This window comes from Nestor notabilis, unplaced genomic scaffold, assembly GCF_000696875.1.
Source record: "Nestor notabilis isolate BGI_N333 unplaced genomic scaffold, ASM69687v1 scaffold2985, whole genome shotgun sequence".
In the NCBI taxonomy this organism is placed as follows: Eukaryota; Metazoa; Chordata; class Aves; order Psittaciformes; family Psittacidae; genus Nestor; species Nestor notabilis.
This window is the reverse complement of record NW_009928692.1, coordinates 48,684-74,365: the sequence shown is the minus strand read 5'-3', so window position 1 is coordinate 74,365 and position 25,682 is coordinate 48,684. Positions and strand designations below refer to the sequence as shown.

The window sequence follows — 25,682 nt, the reverse complement described above, 5'->3', positions numbered from 1 at the left end:
TAGGGAAATTGCATTGCAAGACTCAGGTTATCCTTTGTGCTGCTGCATGTTAGCCATGGCTACTGATTGTCAATATTTTCATCAGCATACAGTATTTCATCTCATCTTTAGCCATTACTATAGTAAACATTTTGGCTCCAAGCAGAACCATACAATGATGTGCATTAGTCTTCAACAGTATCCTATGATTACCTTTGAAGAGAAAGCAAACACTTCATAATTATATGGACAATTATCTCTCTGAAGAGCTTTCAAATGGTGTTTCTCATATTTAATAAAATAAAGCTTCAGTTCATGATGAGCATAGCAGGGTTTAATCTTAATTTTTATCTTTTCACATCCATTTCATGTTACAGAAACTGCAGAGCTGACTGCTGTTGTAACAGAGCTGCTTTGAAAACAGTTTTCATCTGAACAAGCATCACTGGATGGCATTGTACAGTAGTTGTGTCTTGATGTACTCTCACAGGTACTTGCTATTGCACTCCATAAAAGAACTTTGTGTTTTAGAGCTTCTTATTATCATCACCTGTATATTTGTGTTCTGTCACAGTGACACAAAACATTTCACAAAATGCAGTTACCATTTCCAAAATTATTTTTTCTCCCAAAGAATTTACAGTTTTACCTTGAACTGGTCATTGAAGCTGGGAAGAGATATTGTCTGAAGGCACTATTTCTAAGATTTTTCATCAATACAATAGAAATTCAGTCAGAAAATTATACCGATGAAGGACAAAGCAAAGTGAATTACAGAGAGAGGACAGAAGGGCACATGGGTACTAGACAGACAGGAATTGTTGCTCAAGAAGGCTACAGTGTTGTGAGGGTAAAGGGGTGAAGCCTAGTGTTCAGTGTGCTTGGATAAGTGCATTTGGTAATATGCTAGATGTCACATCATCTTTCTGTTTGGTTTTGGTTTTTTGTTGTTTTTTTTTTTAACAAAACAGAACAACATTGTGCATAGTGCACCAATCCACTGAATGTATGTACAGTATATACATATTTGTATGTCCAAATGTCCACAACAAACCCTACTTGGAACAAGGGGTATTCCAGGCCATAAATAGTGACTGCCTGACTCCTACACACTACAGTAGAAAGCTCTTTCTAATCACTTACTGAATGGTAATCAGATCTTTTTTTTTTTTTTACAATGTCTGAGAAAGGGCAAAGGAATTTAAGTGAAATTCTGTTTAAGACAACATGGTCTGAGAAGGTTTGCAGTGGTTTTCCAGCAATAAGAATGACTGCCATTTATTGGGTAAAACAATGTGTCTTCGTTGTTTTATCCACTTTATCTGGGCACCACTGTAACCCCATGTATATACACCAGCACATGGCATCTCAAAAAGGCTACAGTCTGCTGTGCTGTTGCTGTTTATATACTTAGAGAACAGTCTTTTTCTACATGTCTTGAAAAGGTGATTTACTGCACCGCAGCAGTATTTCGCATCCACGCATTCGATTAATAAAATGTATTTGCCAAGAACCAGAAGGTTAAAGACACCAATTCAGACAAATGCAGGTGTCTGGGGAAACAGGCTGATAGACCAGGAAAGCAAGTAAACCCAGCTCTACAGAGTAATAAACACTGTCAGAAACTTAACTTCTCAAAAGGTTGGAATTACACTAAACTCTTGGTCTCAGCAGAAGCATTTACATGGATTGCTAAAGACACTGGTACACTCGCTTTGTTGAATTAGCTGTGCTGTTTGGTCTGTACCACTTCTAGGTATTTGTTACCCTCTAGATCGTTCTATCCGGATGGAGTGTGCCCTGCCGTCGTGAAACTCGCCAGCTTCTGGTCTGATGGTGATTCTGTGGGGATCCCGTATCCCAGTGGAGATATGCACTTCTAGTCGACCTCTGTTCAGGAACACTGCATAGTAGGCCTGCAATGTAAACGTCGGTATAAGAAGGTAAGTTACATTTGGAAAGAAATTATTTCACTTAGTTTTACATTAGTGTGTATGTTTTATCTCTTACACTGGTTTTTAATTTGCTCGCCATAGACGAGATACTGTAGTTTCAGTTCTGCTGCTGCTGCTACATTCAGACTTTCTGTGTTTGGATGGCTGGCAAATCATGCCAGTAGTTACTCTAGCAACCAATATAATTTTGTAGTGGCTTTCAGGATCTAACCTCCAGTTACTATAGCAATGAGTGTCATGCTCATTTCTGTGACCTGAAGAGCTGGGAAATGATAAAAGAGCCCCTACCCTGAAGTTAATGTCGGGCAGGTGAGCAATTATAATGTCCTCTACCTGGAGTGTGCTCCTCCAGGTCACTGAGAGCTCTCTTCCAAAATGGGCAGGAAGGAGGATAATGAAATATTATTTCCCAGAAGTTCTGAACAAAGAAAGCATCAAAATATTCTGTTCATCTGTGTAGTATGACTTGTCTGTGAGGTTTTTAACTAGTCAAGATTTGAATAATTTCTGACAGCAATTACTTGACCTCTGTAGGTACTTCCTTTGAACAGACTGACTCTATCCTCTTCTTCAGAAAGGTTTTACACTGTGGATTTGTATTTATGGGAGAGAAGGAGAGGTTAGGGCACTCGCAAGTCTTATATCCCACAGAAGTGATCGTAAACAAGGGGCTTATCTTGCACTGCCTCTTTTTCCTTTTCTTTTTTTTTTTTTTTTGTCTCAGGGGAAACAGAATGATCCTTACTTATGTCTGTATGAACAGGAATGAGAGATAATGGCAGTGCGAAAGTAGTCCTCAGAATGAGTGAAGAACATTATTCTCTCATATTTAGGTTTGATTAAAAAAAAGAATCCTACATGAAAGAATCTGTATGATAGAAAAACAAATCTATTGTTGTTTAGCAACAAGCAATGGATTCTTTACTGTAAATCTTTAAGAGAAACAGTTACTCCAATGCAAAAAAACCCCAATTCCGAGCCTCTATCAGGTTCTCCATCAGATAAACGATAACATTAGAAATACTTTATTGCCAAGCACTGAATCTTAAGTGTAAACATCTGACCGTGTCTTGAAACATATAAAATTCAGTAAAATTGTGAGTTTTCTTATCTTTTTCTAGGTTCCTCATACCTGTCCTGTTTGTCTGCGTTTCCTCAGGGAGGCAGCTTTCCTTCCAGTGTACCTGCGCTTTCTCCTAGGAGGGACAACTGTGCCACTTGTGCCAAACAACATTATCCCAGACTCATTCTTGGTGCTGAAGGAGAGGTTGATTTCTGTGCCCACGTCAAAGGACACAGGCTGCAGTTCCACAAAACCTGGCTTGGGGAAGCTAACTGTATAAATGTTCTGTAAGAAGATGAGGACAGGAAAGTGCATTGGTAGAATTAAAAGCAAGAGTATGAATATGCAGAAAGGTTTCTTAACTAAAATAATAAACTATGTAAATATAACCAGTGTGAAGACATGGAAAGTAATAATAGCCACTAAGCAATTTACTTCTCAAAGTGTTGTGCAAACAACTAATTTACCTGTTTACATCTGGCATCATTAGAGTATTTCTGGAATCCCATCTTACCGAAGGCAAAGTTCCAGTTTTATTTTGGTATATCCTCTTGGATTAAAAATAACTGCTCACACGTGGTTTTTTTATATGAATGTTTTCCATTGAGTTAATACAGTGGGATTTTGCTTTTAAATCAATACAATAGATAATATAAGCCATTATAAACATAAACTAGATTCTATTATTTGTTAAACATGCCGAGAAAATACTTTTAATTAACCAGTCATTACTGCTTCATCATTATTGATTCACTAAGCAGCACTGCTTTTTTGATGACTCAGGCTCATAAATGAAGCACTCATTGCACGTGGCCCAATTTTTTGGACATTGGTAGCTATTAACACAACTTAAAGAGTAGAATATGTCATCAAATAATAAATCAGTGCATACTCCTGAAGATTTTCTGTAATTGCTGCCAATTCATGTATTCTTCCAGATGTGGAAGACCAGTCTATAGGAACAGTGACTTTTAATAAAGAAACTCACCATTTTTTCACTGCAGTAGAACTGTTTTCAGGTCTAGAGATAACAGATTATGCCAGATAAAATTATTGCTGATGATGTTCACCCTTCTCTAAAATCTGGGGGCTTTTTTTATATAATTCAGTGTATATCCAGTCTTTATCTTTTGCTTATACTTCTCTTTTTTTTTTTTTTTTAAATTATCCTACAGACCCTGTTTTGTACAATTAAAATATTTTATTTAATTCTCAACACAATGGTTAAACCAATCAGTTCAAATGTTACAAAATAACTTGAAAAACAAAGTACTTGCTAAGAATCATAGCAACAGAAGAAAATTAACTCAACCATCCATTCCTATTCAGGAAAGAATCTACAATAAATGAAAACAAATACGAATTTCTATAGAAACTTTTTTCTGAAACCAAATTTCTAAGATGTAAAAGCATTTGAGAAATCTGGTTGTTTACAGTTTAGTTTTATCACAAGCTTTTAAACTTAACTTAAAAATAGCCATCCCAGGACAGATCCATCTAGTCTAATACCCTGTCTGAGAGTCCTGTTGTGTGCTTTTTGCTCTGATGAAGGCCAGAGGTACAAGTGATAAACACAGCAAAAGAGGGTCTTCATCTTTATTTTGGCCCGGCCAAGTACCAGTCACTGCTCAAAGGAAATTTTTAATGTTTTGTAGAAAAATGTTGAAAAAGCATCAGATTAACAACAACTCATTTGGATTTACTGTAGTGGCATCTGATATAAAACTGTAGATCATAATCTGCTTCCAAAACTACATTTCCAGGGAAGAAATATGAACTATTTATTGGGAGACAAATGTCACTGGAAGTATTTTTTTATAGACAAAGACTCTTCCATGGAAAAATTATTATACTCTCCCCCAAACTTAGGGTCAGATTCCTTGAATTTTATATGCATTGAAAGCATGCTAATTGGAAGCAGCAACAATTGAAAATAAATAGACTTGAGCTGTATTTAAAGTTGAAATAACAACACCAATTTTGCACATTCTTAGTGATAAGTAAGAAATGTGCCTTCCAGATTAGTGGTAGCTCATAACAGTAAGTGATCTACAGGACCTGTCCTAAAGGTGACTTTGTTTCAGTTATACCCAAATATACTGTGATTTACAAACTACCTCAGATTTTCTGTAGTGAATTATTTTATAATAACAAAAAAAAAATTTAAATCCTTGGGGCTTACGTGCATCAACAGTTTTAAAGGTTTTTGCAATAGTGTCAGTGCCTAATTCTATCCTCATTAATGTCAGTAATTCCCATGTTAGGCAGCTGAAACAAAGCTAGATGGTTGCTAAGCATTTCAGAAAATCCTACCCTTTAGGGATAGGGATATCACAACTGGCCAGGGATACTGTTCAAGAAGTTGGGATCTAGAAAACTGGGCTACTTGCTGATCAGACTTACTCGTGTTTAATGTAACTGTTTTGATTTTCAGCTTAGATCCCTGTGTGCTTCTGAATATGCCTTTTACAATTAATGTTATATCATAAAATCAGAAACTAGAAAACATTTATACCCAGTAAGACCAAAATACAAGGAATTCAGACTAACCTCTAATGTGCATCCTTTGGTTAGACCAACAAAATCAGGACTACTCAATATATTATATGGTGTCCTTGAAATTTCAATCTCTTTGAGACAACCTGTATATTTCTGTAAGTTCACTTCAGGCCTGAAAAAAATTTCAGAAGTATAATGTGTTCGTAAAAATAGATTTTAGGGAGAACACAGCCAGACACACACACACACACACACACATGCACTTTCAGATGCACAGATGCTTGATTTTTATTTTTTTTTAATACACACATACACTCACTCACATGAATTTATCCTGCCTTGTACCACCTGTCAGTACATATTGCACTCTGCTTTGCATCACTCAAAGGTGTAACAGACGATTCCTCTCATCTCCTCTCCAGCTGACAACAGTTCTCTTTTCCATTCCCCCCCCCCCCTTTTTTTTAATTATTTTTTTTTTTGTGTGTGTGAAGTAGTGCTGTCACCTTTGGTGTTTAAATGCACTGAGTTATGAAATAAGTAAGTAATTTTTCGCTAGGCAAAGCAAAAGGTGCAAACTAGGAAAGCATAACAACGAGAGACCTTAACTGGAAGACAGGTGTTTCATTCGTCTTTTTGCATGCTATATCCTAATGAAATAGGAACTTCAGCAGCATACAAACATTTTGGATGAAGTCTTTGCCAAAGACAAAAAAAAAAAATTAATTTGATTTTAAAAAAATGTTTTAGGAATTCATTACATTCAGGTGGATTGGCATTTGTTTTCTATGTATTTTATATTACTAGTATTTTTCCTATGAAAACTGCTGCATATTTTCTTATGACACAGCAATACATTTGACTTCTTCAGGCAGTTAAAGAAAACAAAACAACTGGGTTTGTTACAGAACCTAACTATCCATTCAAGACAGGAATATACTGCAATAGAATTGCAGAGTTCTGTGATTTGGCTCATCAGCTAGTTGACAGAAGAAATGAGAAACCCCCTGAAAGTAACACCAGAGTTGGCATGTTTTAATGCAAAAGTATGATTTCCCAGGCCTGTGAACACCAGAGTGAGACCATAACTGCTGGCAACATCTGAGCCAGGCTTGCAAGAAAAAAAGCCTTATAAAGTCACTTAAAAAAAAAAAATAAAGTTGCCATTCATACCATGGAGATATTAATTACAAAATAAAACCATTTTGCATGGATATTATTCAGCTGCATGTTGTGGTACTGACAGCCATTCTTTGCATTACAGCCATCCTAGCAAGCATGGTGTATAAGTTAAAGTAAGCATCTAGTTTACTAAAATAATCCATATTCTGCTTTACTTACAATTACGTACTTGGGGTCACCTTTCATTTTAATTTTTTTTATTTCCTAGCTCTTCTCCAGTTCCTTTACAGACTCATCTTCCCAGCAGCTGAACAGTTTTCTTACACCCTTGTCAGTAGTGCCCACACTCTCCTTTCTTTGCCACTTAGTTCCTACCCTCTTTCTGCCCTGCCCTCACGCTATCCCATTACAAGCAGTTGCTGTAATCTTGTAATTCCCAACCTGTATGAATTCTAGGTCCTTGCAAACACTGAACACTTGCTTGATGCTTTCTTAAGACTTCATTTTTCCCTTGTTGCCTTTCAAATCATACAAAATAAGGTCCAAGTTCATTCACAACTGTCATTAATTCTTAGCCTCTTTTTTTGGCCAAACTAGGATCAGTTTCAAGGGAACACAAAGAAAGATTTCTGGAGCTTGGGAGGAAATAATCTTTCTCAGGATTGGAAAGTGCGGTTGCATGAAGCTGCATTTTTCCAATTGAAGCCAGGCATTAAGCTGCAAAACATTGCGAAATTGAATTTATATCTGAGCATATCAAAGCAAAAGTAACGGACACAAATAGCTGCAAACTGAAAACATAATCAGAAATAAGTGAACTCCCCTATGCCCGCCTCATCCTCCTGTTCTTAAACTCAAAGTGGCAAATTTCACAAAAATCTGCACTTCGCTTTCCTACCGTCCTCAGTAACTCAGTGCCTCTGAGGGCAGTGCTCCTTGCCTGACTTGGGACTGCATCGCTCTTGCAGCCTGGAGGTCAGAACCAAATTTGGCAATACAGCTTGCCACAGTTTTGCTTAGGACACACTCCAGTGTCATAAACAAACACAGCTAAAGTAAGTAGCTGTGCGAGGAAAACAAAAGTTGCTTGTGAAGGTGTGTGCACAGCATGTAACATGGCAGTGTTAAGCACTTGGGAGCAGCTTTTCTTGTTGCAGCAGGAACAAGTTGCTGAATTAACAGCCTTAGCATAACAGCTGGTATAAATACTGCCCACACACTGCTTCTGCGTTGCTGCCTGTGCTCTCAAGCTGCACTTACTAGACACATGCAAGTCATGCAAGTAATCTGATTATTTTTACCTTGCTTTCATACTAGGGTGAGAAAGAAAGAAAAAGAAAATTAAACTTATATTAATTGTAGTGAATGATACTTATTAGGTTTAAATATTTCACAGTGAAGCAGATATACATCATCTACAAATAACACGTAATAGATGGTGAGATACCATACACACCGTCAGACTATAATAACTCAGAGTTACTCTGCAAACAGTTACCTTAAAATGTAATATATCAGAAAGCTTTTGTAATTTGTTACTATATTTGGTTATGAGTAAAAGCAAACCATGTAAAAGAATTTGGCAGAACCGAGAAGTTCACGGGTACCTCTGTGTCTATTGTTTGCAGTATCTTAGCTTTTCCCTAATCCCCCTTTTGCTATTTTTGATTCTAATTTACTGTACCATTCATCTTGCCCCAACGACTGATGAATCATTACTGTGGGCAAAAGGGTTACCATAGGTTCCAGTATCTGTGGTACACTGATTTTCTAAGCAACCACAAAAGAAGTGGAAGATAATTACTCTAGACATTTTGTTATGCACAAAATGGTATGATTTTACAATTACATAATATAGTGTTACATTTCATGGGTAAAATAGATCTTTTTATTGCTGGGTGATTTGACATCTGAGGTCAGCTATTAACCTAATAAATTAACAAGTATGTATGTCCATTCTTTTAGTTGCCTGTGGACTAATCAGAACAGTTCCTTCTGCACTGACCAGTTCAAGGCTGTCATTATACCATGTAGCTAAAGTTGGCATAGACTGACGGGCTTGTTTCTGTGTTTCTCATCTGTTCATTGTAACACAGAATTCTCTTGTTCTTGTCATTGCAAAGCTGCTTATTATTCGCTGAAACCTTAAGTAAGGTTTTTGGTCTATTTAAAGTTACAGTCACTAAATTCAAGTAGCTGCAATCCCATTTCTTTAGTTTATTAAAGCTTCCTGAAGTTTATAATTAATTTTATAAATTATTAATACATTTACAACTAATTTAATATTAGATATTACGCAATATTTTAAAAACAAATATTAGGAATACAGCATCAGAAAGATCGACTGCACCATTACTGCTATTTCCATTGTATTTGTGTAATGTGAGCTGTGTGAAATACATTGAAGTACACAACATATGCAAAGCAAGCATTGGTCTGCTGTGGCAATATAGGGTAAATTGGGAACTCAACATTCACTTACTGCAAGTGGACTTTACAAATAAATACAGAGAATAAGATTACACTGCTTGTACATCCCCTTACCAAGAGTAAAGCATTTGGTTTGAGCCACGTTACCTTAGATTTCTCAGGGTTGGCAACCCCCCAAAATAGATTTTCTCATGCCCTTTTAAGTTAAGCCCAAAGTGACTGCCTGTAGAAGTTGTTGCTATGGTCTCTTCTTCATTGGTGTCTATGTCGACAATTGATATGTTGGCTGGAAGACATTTGAGATAAGTTTCAAAATATCAGACAAGAACAATGATGTCTTAAGAAACCAACAGAGAGATATTTGGAGGGTAAGTAAAGGAGGAGAGAGGCAAGGAGGGTTGTATTTTGCAGTTAAGACACTGGATTTCCAAATTGTCAATTATGGGCAGCGGAAGAGATCTGCACTTCCCTCTGTTTCCATAACAACCTGAAAAGCTATTCTGTATGCTTTATTTTTATGTATTCTCTAAACCTGTTTCAATTTGGTATATTCTTTATGTCAGTGTAATTTGCAGCTAACATGTCAGGACAAAGTCAAGACAGAAAAGATTATTTTACATTTAATTTGTGATTTCAGTCCAAAGGTTGTCACTTGAGCGGGATTTTTTAGTGCAAAAGTTTGTTAAGGATTGTCATTATGTGCCTTAGAGATTGGTGATGATTCACTCTAAAACATTTTCCGACCCAAAGCACTCAGGTGCTGTCATGTCTCATCTCAGCCTGGAGTCAGTGATGAACTACATGAAACAATCCTATCTAAATCCTTCTTCCATGTGTATTTTTAATGTATGCATTAATACAGAATACAAAGTTAAATGAGAGAGACAAGGCACAGTGAAAAATGCTGAGCTGCCCCCAACGAAGAAAGGGATATTGTACCATAGGGATGCAAGGAAAGGGGTCCTTTCTGCCTTCTCTCTTTTTTTTCCTTTACTTTTTTCTTTTCTTTTTCTTTCTTTTTTTTTTCTTTTTTTAATTCAGACAGTTAAATGCAAGAGATTTCTGATAAACTACACCACCCCACCCCACCAACCTAAAGAATGAAATGAACCTTTCTTTTAACTAAAAAAATGACTAGCATGATTTCTGGTTTAAAGATGGAATAGAGTGAGTTTGGAGATGAAAGACCTGTCAGTGAAACCAGATTTCAAAGGGAGGACTGGCTAAAAGAGGTAATGTATAATCCTTGGAGAGGAAGGAGGAGTGGGATGATGGGAAGAAGAGTCTTCCCTGATAGAAGCTCTCCCCACAGGTCAGTCTCTTGTAGCAGCAACTGACTAATAAATGCCTTAAAAGAGGGAAGGGATGTGCAAAATCTGAACCCAAACTACCTTTTTCAAGAGTGACAGAGAACTGAATGAAGGATAGACTTTTCTATTGTACTTTACTGTAAGTAGATTAATTTGCCTTTCACTTCTATGCCGGTATCTTTTTTATAAACATAGGATATGTATGAATGGCGTTTATAAATTACGGTTATGTGGCACTGTATTGACACCACAGAACTCACCTTGCTTTTGAATTCTTGACAGGGTGAAAGATTTCCATTTGCCATCATTATGGTTTTGGTTGCTGGTAACAGAAGCTGTACCTGAACCCAAATCGTAGCTGACTTTTATACGTCCACCACTGAGTTCTACACTCATGAAATCCTTCTATTAATGAAAAAGATTAGATACACAGTTATGATTCTTACTCAGTTTGATAAGAGGCATATGACATTAAATAAACACTTTATTTTCTTGGGTGACAATAAACAACTATTTTCAAGCATTTTTTTTTAAAAAATCTACTTAGGCATTTACTGTCCAGGACTGTAATTTACAGAAATCTGATGCCAAGGAGTTCTTTTTTCCCCTTTACTTCTCCTTTGGATTGCTAATTTAGTTGAAATTCTGCTAACAACAACTTCACTGGAGTTTTGATGGGATGTGTGTACTTCTATTTTCTTAGATTGAAGACAGAAATGCACATTACAATTACCTGCATCTAATACTCACCTTTGAGTACATCTGCACTACAGCTAGTGCATTTATTACAAACCTCAGCTAGATTTAAACTTGCAAGGCAGAAAACAAGAATAGTAAAAATGGTAAAATGGCCTTGTTTTACCAGGGTTTACAGAGAGTAATCTTTACTGATGGAACAACAGAGCTATGAACTGTTGTTCTCATCAACCACTGACGTCATGACAGTGACTGGAGATGGCTGACTGGAGCAATGGTATATGTTGCAGTATCTACAGAAAAAGGACAGACAGGATACAAAGACCAAAACAAATAGACAGGAAACTGGATAGCATGAAAGGCGTTAAGTAAGTAATGGTGGAACTCTGACCCAGAACATGAATGCACCAGAGAAATTTCAAGTCAAAATTATGATTTTGCTCATGGTTACTTCCACCTGTGCTCAGATCTAGGAAGAATGAAAATAATTTACCATGTGCTGAATACTTATGCGAAACTGTGATAATAATATCATGTACGTGAACAAAAATTTATGTTAAGAAGAAAAAAGTGAAATTTAACAAACTCAGTGTTCTGGATTTTTATGCATGTGTGTCCATGCATCACTAGAAAGAGCATTCTCAAAAGTTTTTATACAGTGGGACAATATCTTATGAGATAAACAGTTATCAGGGACCAGTTGCCTTCCAGCTCCCAGTGTTTTTCAGAAATTCAAGTAAATAATTTGTTCTAGAAAATGACATAAATTAATAATAATTATACCAAATAATTATACAAAATCATCTAAAATAATTACATTAATTATACTTTCAATAGTCAATTATAAAAGTTAATTAGAAAAACTATGTAAGTACTTCATTATCAAAAATAAAATGTTATATTTCACTATAGTCAGTCAGGAGGAGCATCCTCCTCCTTGATAATTTCAGCAATTCTCATAATTTTTCCCAAAATATAGGAATCCGAAATAAGACTGATTTGCACAAATACAGTTTTTGTAAAATACTGAGTGCTTAGTAAGTCTTCAAGACATCAGTGAGAACTGCTGTACTTAATTTCTGGCCCATATCAAATGCCTAAGGAAAGGGCTCTGTTCCCAGTCAGGTATGCAAATCAATACGGATCAGAGATGCTGAAGCTGAGTTATTCTTGATTCATGTGAGGATCTGGCCAAATATCTTTATAAATAACTTCTCCTTGTTATTGACACACATTTGATAGTGTATGTGAATAAAACCGTGAACAGCTTTGTAACTAATGTTTCTATTCTTAATTTCAGCTGTAAAAGGGGCCATTTGTAGACATTATGAAAATGTCATCACCATTGCATCCTGTTTGTTGTACCATTCAGTTCTCTTTTAATATCTCCTGCGTTAACCACAAACTTTTTATTTCTATCAGGAGGATTTCTATCTAAGACTTGTCTCTTCCCGTATTTGCTCTGCCCTCACACCATGGTATTTTAACCTATGAACATACAACCACAACTGACAATGTTTGCATGGGTAAACATCTTGGAGGAATGAAAATTAATAATTTCAGAAAAGATGGAATTCCTGTCAGTCTAACATAATGCTCCCTAGTCAGTAAACACTAGGTGGTCAACTTCTACACTATAACATTTGTCTTCAATTGGAAAGCAGAGAAGCATCATACCAGGCAACATCATACCAGGACAATGTTACATTAAATTACTATTTGTCTTCATAATACATTTAATTCAGCCACTGCAAAGAGGGCATGAAACCTGTAAGGAGTGTGGAAGTTAACTGGTTGTTCTTACCAAATCATCAGTAGCAAGATACATCAGCAGGGCATTTGATGAGAAGGTCCTGAATTTGAACATGACTGTGGAAATGTTGGGGTTCCAGCGGATTGGGCGGCTCACCATGGCATAGCTTTCACCATCAAACTGGACTGTCCCTTCACCATCTGCCACCTGTGGGCTAAAAAGGGGCCAGGAACATGTGTAATATTGGCCAGGAACATGTTTCCCATTTATTTTGGCACAACATATAAGGATTTTGAATGCAGTTCTCTCACCTTCCATATCTACATTTAATAGTGAAGTTTTTTGATAAGATTTTGCAGGAGAACAGGACTCTGATACTGGAACAATTGGTTGATGTAAAAGGAAATTTTGACACAGTTTTCTACAAATCTCAAATCCAGTATTCTTTTCTTTTTTTTTTTTTTTTTCCTTTTAATCTCCCCCTCACATACCCCCCACTCCAAGCAAGCAGATCTACACTATCACTAAGAAATGAGAAAATCAGATTTAGGAAGAGATGGACATAAAGGTCTAGGCACTTCCGTTAGGACTTGATTGCAACTGAAATGTATACGTCTATCCACCATCACACTCCTTAAATTTCCACCTAAGTGTTAAGGCCCTACAGTTGTAGTCATGGCAATCCTTGGGTATTTCCAAAATTGTTTCAATTCACAACTGGAATTTCCATCACTTTCAAAGGGCTAAGCCTTAGCAGGCTGTCAAACTAGGCTGCTAGTTCAAAAAGTTGCCCACTCTTAATTTCCATGACTGGGTCTATAATTATTTTACCTAATGCAGCGGGAGCTCTGTATCATACACTGATACTGCCGAATTTACTAAAAACCAGGAGCATCCAAGAGAACAGTGCTGCTTTCAGGTAGTGGGTCACTGTGAAAGCTATAAACAAGGATCTGAGAGACCCATAGCCTGTCTTCTTTATGTAAATATTTCCAGGACTATGCTGTAGTATCAGGTACTGCTTCTACATAAGGGCCCTCAGATTTTGAAGCTTTTGAAACAGTCAGTGCTTCACTTACCTGACGGCACATCCTTTGCAGTCACCTTCAATATCCCTGAAATTCCACAGTCCTATGGGCTTGCTGTCTAGAAAGGTTTCACCCATGCAGCCAGTGAAGGTGGTGACTCTTACAGCATCTGACTTCTGTAACAGAAAACACAGACCTCCTAGCATTCAATTTGAAGTGATCTACTGTGTCTGAAAGTATAACTGGTATGAAAATCACAGATACTAAATGATGCTTATTATTTTATATATCAAGAGTAATGTTTAATCTGAAAAGCCCTTCTACATGGGAACTGTGAGCAAAAACGTGAGCTAAGCTTTCTCTCAATCAAAATGGAAAACCCATTTATATTTGGACTCTGGAAAAGGCCTAGGCAGAATGATTTCTGAAGAACAAGGAGGTGCCCTGGCTTCCATGTCACTATCAGCTTTCATGGCAATACAGAGAGCTGTCCACTCCCATTTGTTCAAGTGTATCTGGGTTTCAGTTTAAGACTTCATAGAAAGGACTATGAGGATTCTTGCCCACAATACAATAAGCAAAGTGTTTCTATTGCACTTAATGCTTAAAAGCCTGGAAATTGAGCAGATAATCCAGGCTAAAAGACTAACTTTGAACTTAACTGGCTACACCCGGAAAGTTCATGCTGAACTTTGGATGCAGAAAAAAGTGCAGATGGCAAAGCAATTAAAATTCATACCCCACCAAAACTCATTAAGCTAGGGTCACGCACATTGGGTAGTGCTCATTAGATCATAACATGGTACCATCATCAAGGTAGTGATATTTGACAGTACACAGAGTACTCATCTCAAAATCATCCTTCTAAAAATACCTAGTTTCATTTAAATTTCACTTCATCAATATGAGCTGATTAAAAATCTATACACTTAGCTATTTGAGATAGACAAACACCTGCTGTTTTCCATACAGCAATTACAAATATTAAGATCTTGCAAGAGACCATGGAGAAGTGCAACTTGAAAATATTCAAGGAAAAGTATGATTCAAAAGACTTAATGCACCAGTGATATTTCCCAGGGTAATTGGGAAGGTTTTAATTAGCAACAAGTATGAACTTAATGTCACTTCTGAGATATTCATGACATCTAAGTACCATAGTCTTCTACTCAAGTCAGATGAAAGATGTTTTTAAAAACTGAATATCAGCTTTATTTTGAATACACGGCAAAGATGCATGCAAAAAGGGATGTGGACAAAATCTGAGGACAAATCTAAACCACTCCAAACCCCAATAATATGAAAAAGCAGAATTCTGAGACAAAGATTAAAAAAATATCAGTGACCTTGATAAATATCCAGAGAGCTCCATGTTTTTAGAAAAGTCTCAGATAAGGTCTTAATTATCTGAGCCTGACAATTGTACCACATGATGTACAAAAGTTCCCCAACATGTAAAGCTGTCATTTATCTTTTAATTTGCAGACTGCATATGGACAACGCAAATCCAATAGTGTTTAAAATTTTGAATTACAAATATACCAGTCACGTCAAACGTACAATACACTGACTTCCTATGGCTGCCCTTTATTAAACTGGAGAAAAAAAAAATTCAGGAAGCTTTTCCTGAAAAATTGGAGAATTCTCCAGAAAATACCTAGACAAGTCCTGCTGAGGCTGAAAACAGCTGTTCTGGCATTAGACTTCCACAGCATCCACAGTTCCTGTTCCAGTTCAGCACTGCACCTCATACTCAGTCCTATAACTGTCTTACATTCTGAATTGTGCTCACTACCCACCTCTGCCTCACTATATCTATCTAAAGCAAAAAAGAAAAACATTCAGGAAAGGATTCAGGTCTAAACATTACTGAGTTCCAGATCCTTTTGTCTACTCTGAAATATCAAGAGCCCTGGAACCATTTCCCTCTAGAGATCCTAGAGATTCTAAATATCTAACTTTTTCCTTAATATACGCCTCATGAAGCTTCATTGTAAAATAATGCTTCTTGAATAAATATTATTCAAAATTTTTCCTCTGACAGTGCAATTTAAGTGAGATGACTTTTGTTAGGGGTGGTACCATCTTTTATTGGAGCAGTAGGTACCAGCTTTGGGGCCTGGTTACTCAGAGCACATATGATCTCTCTTCGCACCTTTGTCTCACTTTTTCTTCATTAAACTGCAATACTAAGAGCTCTTAACAGTAGAATAGTTATAACACTTAAACCTAGAGATGACGTCAAGTAAAACATGCATTTTATTAGTCTAATATGACAGCTTTGCTGCAGAAATTAGGACTAGGCACAAGACTACTTTATGCTGTGGCACAGAACAGTTCTTGCTGAATTTCTTTATCATCTTTGATTCTCTGGATTCTTAATGTAAACACAATAGCTTTTTTTGAAAGAGGAATTCAGATGAAAGCTCTGGTCTGGGAGGTTTGATGTTCTACAGCTGTGTACCTATAAATGGTATTACTGTTTCAGTACTTGCCCCAGCTGTCTTCTGATAATTCAAAAGTCAAATATAAAATAAAATTAAAATAAGGTTTGGGTTTAGGCTGGCATTTGAGTTTGAAGGCTCATGACTTTTTTGAGGCATCACCCAAAGACAACAAGCTAAAACCCAGCAGACCACACATTTTCTAGGGTCTCAAATGAGTCAACAAAATTTAAATATTGTATAAATCAGCTTCTCAGCTGCCTTTCTAAACGTAGAAAAAAAAGATTACTTGTTTAATCATAAATTCTGGAACTTATGATTGTTACCTGAGCCAGTCTGTCTTCCCAAGCCTGTAGTCAGACTCTGACAGTTAAGCATTTTTAGTGAGGTGGGCAGACGCACACATGCCCTATGGCCTCTATGGACTCATTTTATTTGGGCCTTTGGTTATTGCAGCTACACAGCACTGCAAGCATTGAATAGTCCTGATTCAGCTGGGTGGAGTGTTTATTCCACTATGTGAGTTATTACAGCAAGTAAATAACAGAACCTAATGCCAATGCAATTAAATTTGATACTGGTGAAAACAACAATAGAAATTAAAATTTATCTATTTAGCAAAAACCCAAGAATGAGAAAAGCTGAAAAGCTGAGAAGTAAATTCGGTGGAGATAAAACACCTCTCCCTGCTTTATTTCCATTCCCTTTGAAAAAGAGGATCAAAGGGACAGAGTGTAGAAAGCCAATGAGGCCATTCTGGTTCTTGTAAGTGCCACTAATCTCTGTGGTACAGATCCACTTTTAGCAACTGATGATTCATTTATTTTAGAAATATGTTTTGAAGTTCTTTGTTCAGGGTGAACAGAAGAAAGCAAATACCTTTAGTTGCCTCTAGATAGAAAGCAGGAAGGTAGAGAGTAAACCAGAACCTCTGTTTAAGGCTTTAAGAACGTAGAAAAGTTGACAGAAAGGCTGTTTTTTTTCTAATCTGTAATCCTCCAAGAAATTCTTCAATTCACTTCTTTGCCTATTTCTCATATGATGTCAAATTACATAAAAGAAAATGCATGGCAGTTATTTACACCCTTGAAGTTCAACAAGAAATCTCAAGATTCATTGCATCTGCATCTTCAGCATCTGAAAATGTTAGTGTTTTTTTGTGGATTTATTTCAGATAAAACAAAGAGTAGATCTGAGTTCTACTAATATGGACTGACTTGCAATTTCCTAGCCCAAAATCTCATAAAATAATTTCCTGTTCCTGTGAATGCTTTTCAAAGCCAGGTATCTCACTTAAGTTAGCTGGTAGTTGTGCAAGTCTGCTCAGGATTGCTTTTCTGCGTGTGAGAAGCCGTGATCAAGTTCTAAAATGAAGTTACCTGACAGTGCTCCAAAACAAATGGATATCTTTGAAGCTAAAGCTGGTCTTCAAGACACTGATTTCAAGCAAATGGAATCTACATTCTCTATTCTTCTTGTATCCCCTGATTTTGTCTTTGATTCTCTCAAAATGTGCTTCCATGCTATTCTCTGTAAGAAAGGAATATGTCTATCCACATATTCCCAAGCCAGAAAGCTGAACTTTCTAAAAACTAGAAAGTTGGATCATAAAATGAAATTAGGAATTAGTTGTTTGGTCTAAATGCTGAATCAATACAGTCAGCCACCAGGCTTGATTAGAAGTTAACATGGACAGAGAAACTTAAGGTCTGTGCACCTACCGATGTAGACAAATCCCAATAGTGTTTGAAGAGTGCACGTGTACTATTTGCTGCCAAAGTCTTACTACAACGATGCCAATGTACTAAAGTTTAATGTTTCTACTGCAAGCAACAACAAAAATTGTTCATGTAAACAGCCAGTTAATACACTAGCACCAGACAAGACATTACCTTTATTTTTTCAGTTAAACCACCAACAAACAGCATGGCATTAGCATCCACATCCAGAATGGTATATCCAGGTGGAGAAACAGCACTGAAAGTGGCTGGCACAATGCTGGCTTTAGGACCATCCAGAGCTCTCACTGATATTGTGCCATTTTTCCCAGTCCTAGAGATTTTAACCAAATAATTTAAGCATACAGTCAGTAGTTAAACCAAACACAGGAAACATTAATTTTAGATGGCATCTTCTAATAGAGGAATCTATTACTGATTTGATTAAAGATAGGATCTCAGAACTAGGTTTCTTGTCACCTCAGTGTCCTTTTTGAACAAAATTCACTACAAAGATGAAGTGGAACTTTCACTGATGAAAACAAAGAAGTGTATTTTTAAAATTTTTGTGATGAAATTAGTGTTAAGTAATTGTTTCTTGATGTAACAAATGATGTGGGCAAGGTTCCACGTTACATTTCTGAATTTCATAATGTTTGTTAAATTATACTTGAACTGAAATGAATGATCATGTGATAATTCTTCAATTTCCTTTACTGTGATGCACAGGGCTTGCATTTTCTGCAGTGGAGTTCTCTGGCTGCTTATCAAACAGGCCCAAACCCTGTTGTGTTTAGGGATGTTACCTCTTTGTCCACTGTAAATCATACCAAGTATTGATGGTTACAACAACAACAGAATTTGCCATTTGTTAATGGCAGCAGTTTGTTTTCTACTCCTAGTTTATATTAATATAGTAATTGGCATGGAAAGAGTTTGCAGACATAGTTTTACAATAGAAGGAACAGAATGTGCAGAGAGATGATTCCTTCTAACCTTGCAAGTATATGGAAAGGTATTTTAGAGGAAACTCAAATAATTTTGAATGTTTTGCAATTCTTCTCTTAATATTACTTTAGCTTACAGCAGTATGGATAGCAGCTTTCTATAGAAAGCTTATTAAGTATCTTGTATGTTCCATAATGTGGTAGAGGACTGACTGGGAGATGAGATAGGCAGAGGGAGATCACATATTGTGGATTTATGGATGACTTTAGAAATTGCTGCTTTATCTAATTTTTTTAATATGATGCTGGATTTCCCATGACCATTGCCATGTTAATTTGGAAATACTTATCATGCCTGATCTGGCAACCATAACCAGCAATGAAACTCTCAGCATGGATACCAATATTAAATGGAACTTTCTTATTTATATGCTTGATACTTAATGCAGAAGTACACCATTTAAAATAAACCTTACCTTCTTTTTCCATAACAAAGAGTATATATCTATCAAGAGTGACTACCTGTTTTTTAGATTACATGCAGTATTCTGCTGACTACCCAATTAGACTTTTAAATTTACACAGTACTTTTGTAAGTCGTCAACATTAGATTTCAAAATACCATGCAGGAACCTCTGCTCATTGACCCCTCGAAAGCACAGAAAATATTCAGTGGAAAGTATGGCTTAGATTTGCCACAGTGGTTTAAGACTGAATTCTTGCTGAGTTGAGCCGAATGTGTTTACTGTGAACTTGTGATTCAAGCATCCTTTGTCCTCAAAGGAAGGGTGCTGCTTAAACTCTGTCATTAACAATTAAAACAATTGTAATAATTAAATCACACTTGATTAAAATCACAAGTAATCAGGACCTGCTCCTAACTGAGGCCTGCTGAAGTCAAGTGACATTGTTTCATTGGTCTAGCTAGTCTTAAAAATATTCTGTCACCCATTTGACTGTTTCACAAAATTGGCGTCGTTTGCATGTTGCAAACCTGCTTTAAATCATTTTGTCACATACTGTTATGCCAGATTTTCCTTTGCTAATTGATACTTTGATTGATTGCAGTTCTTGATGCCGATCAGATTTGCCCCTGTAAGCAGGTAATTAACTCTGTAAGTGACATTTGTTAAATTTTTGTAGCATCAAAGTATAGGGAATTCCTATAGGAATATACAAATTTTACTTCAATACCATAACAAAAAACATTTTCATGATACCCTCTTCACTTACAATAAAATTCAAAGTATTAGTACACTTTAAATAAAAAGGTTGTGAAAATTAAAAATGTCCCTGAAAAACAGACGCAGTAATAATCCCTTTAGTCTTAATACACTGGAAACGTTGGTACAAACATTAACTGAACTGAACATGTTTGGTCATTACTCAACAGTCAACTTTGTTATACTTAGATTTCATTCAGTATGCTGAGTGACCTCGAGAATTTCACAACCTCTGTGACACTACAGCTCTTCTTTTTAAGGCCCTTTGGGATCCTTGACTAAGAACTGCTATCAACCTTTAAACCTGCTGTATCATTATCATTGTGTGTCAATGCCTGTCACCACTGAAATCAATGGCAAGATTCAGCAAGACCAGAATTTCATCCTGTGTCCCCATTCTAAGCGGATGCCCTGCTCCAGCTGCTGAGGCAGCTCTGTCAGGTTGCTGTAAAAGTCTGTGGCTGGAACTGAGCAGAAGTCTGGAGAAAAAAGGTGAGGGAATGAAATGAGTTAAACTCTCCAACAGCTTATTAAGGCAGAGGAGAGTTATCAAATGGACTAAAATGTTCAAAGTTGAAGATTCTTCTGTAGGATATGTGATTTATGAAGTCTGCCTTGAGAATGCAAAATCAGTCCCAAGCTCTTCATCTTTATCCCACAAATCCAACTAATGTGTCTGCAATGTAATTCTCCTAAACACTGCTCTGTACTTGAGATGTGCGCAGCTGTAATTGTTCTAAAGTGCTGATACAAGAGTTTGTGCAAAACTAATGGCATGGACACCCTATATATCCAGAGCAACCAGCTTAATAGGCGATGTGCTTCTGTAGGTTGTGTGAATTTTTATACCATGTCCTGGCTCTATGTTCTGCTGAAGCAGCTTTCTTGTAAATGAAAGTCTGGCATTATTGTGTTGTGAAGCTGGTTTTGTATGCATAATACGAACTGGTAAAAATTTCAACAATTCGTATCCTACCCCAGTTTATATTTTCCTAGGAAAATAAAGTTTCACTAAGCCAGCTTCTAGAGATGGTGCCATAATTTTATTTTAATTCTCTGCTCTAAAAGGCTCATTTCTGTGATTTCACTAAGTTATTTAAACTGGATGCCATTTTCTCCTCTGAGAGCTATGAATGTAACTGGAATTAGAGTGCTTTGTTTTCTTTCTCCTTCTTTCTCTCATTTTCTGATTATGTTATCAGTTCTATATTTAATACTATGGGAAATTAACTGTAATGATGCAGGAGGAATTACTCAGCTTCAAATCAAATTGCAATATAGATGATGTTATCTAAATTACAAAGATCTCTTCAGAAGAAAAGGATATAAAGTTATGCAATCTGTACCCCGTAATTATTACATCGTCTCATGTGTTTGCTATTTGAATGGAAAATATAAGCTTCAACTAACTAATGTGAAATTTGAATATTAAGGTATTTATATTTTTAAAGGTCAAAAGTACTCAACAGCTGAGCTCAAATTACAAAGTATAGTTTAACTTTCCAGAATATTTCATCCTTGAGTTTTCATAAACTGTATCTTTTTAAGTATCTCTGGTTTTAAAAGACATTCTGCCAATGGAAATGGTGTTTTGAGTAAGAATCAAGGTACTGGTGTATGACACACAATTCATTTGCACTACAGTATTAAGACCAGAAACTCAGAAAAGCTACCCCTGTTTAAAATTCAAGGAGAAAATAATATCTTTGAGTGTCAAACCCTGTAAATGATTTTAAAAGGAACCTAGTTGAAGGTAAACAGAAGGGAATATAAGCAGTCATAGTCTGTTGATGCTAGAGGGGAACTATGTGAAGAAAAAAAGTTCTTGTCATGGAATAACACACATTTCAATAGTAATTGTAGTGTATATACTTTTGGAACAATTGGATGTAGGTTCAAAAGCTTTCATGAAAGCAGAATAGAATTTCTGATCTTTACAAAATCATCTTTTTTTAAAAAAAGTTGATGCTTCAAACATAGCAAACCTGTCCATGTAAACTTGAGGTATACCAACTTAAGGACAGTGGATTAGAAGCAGAACTTGTTAAATTTAGCCATTTTTATTTTAGGAACTACATCATGGAAGTGAAATATATACTTGCCTAGAGGCTTCAATCCGGTACCAAAACCCATCATCAATGGTCAGATCTGGATACTCTATGCGTCCAACACCAGATCCCACATCCCACAGAAAGCTCACCTTGCCTTTGCGCATCTCTATGGCCAAGAAGTCAGTCTACATGTGAAATATGAAGACAGAAACAATCTCATACTTTAGTTAAAGTAAGTTTTTCAGAACTCTTCACATTTCAGAAGATCTAATGAGACATCAGAAACCCATATATAAATAGTAAAGTATGAACATTAATTCTCATAGTACTGTAAAATGAGATTCTATTTTTCTTGCTTTTCATTGGCTCAAACAAGGAATGGCAAAGATGGCAAAAGCCAAAGATAGCAAAAAAAAGCCAAAGATGGCAAAATGCTTCTGGCAGTGATATGCAGTAAATGGCTGCTAGATTTACAGAAATGTAAATATTGGGCCATTAGGAGAAGGATTTAACTCAGAGTAACATTGTAAAATATCCATTAGGTGGCAGAAAGATGTCAGGATACTAGGCTAATACACAATGCCATATAGTCTTTTCATTTCATATTACATAAATAAAATACATAGTTCAAAATGCCAGAAATACTTTTCCAATTTACTGCATTATTATTGCTTATTCTAGAAGTTGGTCTGCTATAGGGCTCATGGGAAACTGAATCATTCATCATTATTATGCTTGAAAGTTTAGTCTTGACTTAAAATTACAATAAATAGCAGCTTTGACATATGCAAGATGATTAGCTACTTCATTCCCAAGGGAAAACTCACAACCAGCCCCAGAATTATCCTGGTTGCACTGTGAATTTTAGAGCTTTAATGTAGTCCACTTACAAGTCTCCCATTTCCTATCTAGTTAAAATAAAAAAATGTTAAAAAAATATTTGCTGGTCATATTTTAGAAGTTCCTATATTAATACCAAAGACCGTAAATGACTAGATTATCTTAGGCCCTCTACTACTGCTTTGAAGCCTCTGTGATAAATAAATAAATAAATTTTAAAAAGCCTTTCTCATCTTCTGTATTTGTCAGTAGTCTGATTGATCCAGCAACCCTGACATGAAAAGCAGGAGACAGACTTACAAACTTGGCACTTCCAAGGTAAAAAAGCAGATTGTCAGCAACTAAAGTCTTCACATTGACAATGACAGTGTTGTATGTTCCCTTCTTTATTTCTGGTCTGTATGTGCGAATACAATTGCCTCCAGAGGACACAGACACTTTGATCTTCAAAAACAAACAAGCAGAAAGAATTCAGTTTACTGGTTATTATTCAGAAATAACCTTACATGTTTCCAAGTAATTATAAGAATACCATGCGTTTTTTCCTTTATTCCTGTTTCTCTGTTAAATGCATCAGAGTGTTGCTTGGATATGCGCAGGAGGTAGGAATGGAATTTTCTTTCTGTGTTTGTTTGTAAAAAGGAAATAAAGGCTCTTTCTGGCATTCAGATTTGAAAGCACGAACTGTATGGATTAGAAAATAGCTAGGAAATATACTGGTCTAGTGCAAGCAGCACTGGAAGTCTAGCAGTAGAGGTAGCCTGTAAGCAGAATGTGCAGCCAGCAAAACAGGCAGCATTCCTAAAGGAATCTCAGCATGTTGCTATCGGGTAGACAGGATGACCTAGTTTTCCTTGTAATATCTTTGATTATGCCAATTCAAGACACCTTTTAACAATTACTTTTAAACCAACAGTTGTGTCTATCACTGCTTTTACATAACCCCTAATGGAGTTGATATTCAGTAACTAAGTTTCATTTTCATAGCAGAGTGACATAGGCATCTGGATATGTGTGCTAGTTTCCTCAGGCTCTGAGCACAGATAAAAACAGTGTACTGTTTCCTTTCATAATGCCAGCATAGGCATAATTACAGTATAATGGTATTTCAATTCCAGCTAGACATGTTTATGTATTACAGTAGATGTACATACTGGTATCGCCTTATGCTTAGGGCAAACTTTGTCAGAAAGGAGATCCATTATAAGACCAAACTCACAATTTCCCTCTCTCAGAAACACTGAGCATTTAAGTGCTTCAAAGCCTTCAGACAGAGAGAAGATGAACATAGCAAAACCATATAATCAGTGCAGTCTGTCACGTGCGAATTTCATTGAGTATATGGACTACACTTCTTTTCCAGGATCCTATTATTCTGTAGATTATTTTTTTCAACCATTTTTTCAGGAGTTTTCTTAAGTACCATCTTCAAGAATTTTTTTCGTTTGCTACATTAGGTCGCAAGCTGAATAACCTTAGTATTAACCAGCTGATCCTTGAGTTTACAGTATTACTGAGTCAGGGAGATGGACTCCAAACTTGTTAAAAGGACTAGAAATATATTCTTAACTCAAGTTTAAGTCCTCAGAACTGCTACTGGACGATGAAAGTCAAGAATACAGGAAAATCAAATACACTCAGCAATTTCAGCAAGTTTGAGATGGTGTCATTCTCAGGTAATATAAGGTCTATGAAATGAAATCAAGGCCTTAATACCAGTGCTGAGGCAAAAAAAATACACTGTCATTTTCACAAAAAATCAATGGTGATGTGATTCTTCTGCTGTACTATCATCCACAATACTTCTTAAATAATAACCTCTCCAGATACATTCCTATGGATGTTTTCCATTTATCAAAGACATGTTTAGATGAGGAAACAAGAGAGTGAAAATCATCAGAATATTCTCTTTTTATCTAGAGAAATTATACTCCATTATTTGCTCTCTTTACAGATGTTTAGAATTAGAACAGATTCACCTATGGAAAAGAAACAGAAAAGTGGAAAATGAAATCTCATCAATACTCAAAAGGTCATCTTACTGAGAAAGAGGGCTTACCGAATTGGCTTGCTTCCGAGCTTGGTTTATCAGCTCTTTTATCTGAGAAATGTTTTTCCCTAAGTTATCCTGAAGTTCTTTAATTGGCTTGATTTTATCTAGCAGGCGATCTGCTTCCTTTTCTAGCCTTTTAATACTGGAATCTGCATCAGCAACTTCATAAGAAAGAACAAGACAGTTTTAGACAGTAGTGTCAGAGAGTAATTATCCACTGTGATAAGCAAAATACAAGAAACTTCTGCATACACAATACTCAGGTGATTGTATATACTACTATGAGGTGTACACAGACCAGGAAGCTACCTGAACAGACTGAGATAATTTAAGAATATTTAGGATCAAGTTAAAGTAGCAACAGTAGCAAATGCAGGTATTAAAGCAGGATTTTGAAGTGGTAACTAAGCTTCAAGTCAGGATGATACTAATGGAAAACATTTCTTGTAGCAAAATACATTTATGAATGCAATAGTTTTTTTTTAAAAAAAGAACAATTTTGAAGAAAAATATTAGATTAATGAAAACTGGTTAGTTTCCATCAGTAATTTCTGAAACAGGGTTAGAATTA

The 25,682-nt window shown here is 36.2% G+C and overlaps 1 protein-coding gene across 1 annotated transcript in view; it reads right to left on the bottom strand.

Moving 5' to 3' along the window:
• The window catches only part of LOC104405799 (laminin subunit alpha-2-like), a 93,498-nt gene that overhangs the window by 19,961 nt on the left and 47,855 nt on the right, over positions 1 to 25,682 (bottom strand). The window contains exons 15-27 of the mRNA XM_010014625.1: positions 25,118 to 25,272; positions 23,359 to 23,502; positions 22,270 to 22,403; positions 18,172 to 18,331; positions 13,887 to 14,011; positions 12,859 to 13,021; positions 10,619 to 10,763; positions 9,196 to 9,334; positions 7,920 to 7,931; positions 5,548 to 5,668; positions 3,119 to 3,282; positions 3,067 to 3,079; positions 1,747 to 1,895 (exon numbers count right to left, since the gene is read on the bottom strand). Coding sequence (XP_010012927.1) covers positions 1,747 to 1,895; positions 3,067 to 3,079; positions 3,119 to 3,282; positions 5,548 to 5,668; positions 7,920 to 7,931; positions 9,196 to 9,334; positions 10,619 to 10,763; positions 12,859 to 13,021; positions 13,887 to 14,011; positions 18,172 to 18,331; positions 22,270 to 22,403; positions 23,359 to 23,502; positions 25,118 to 25,272 — 1,624 coding nt within the window. The remainder of the gene's footprint in view (positions 1 to 1,746; positions 1,896 to 3,066; positions 3,080 to 3,118; positions 3,283 to 5,547; positions 5,669 to 7,919; positions 7,932 to 9,195; positions 9,335 to 10,618; positions 10,764 to 12,858; positions 13,022 to 13,886; positions 14,012 to 18,171; positions 18,332 to 22,269; positions 22,404 to 23,358; positions 23,503 to 25,117; positions 25,273 to 25,682) is intronic.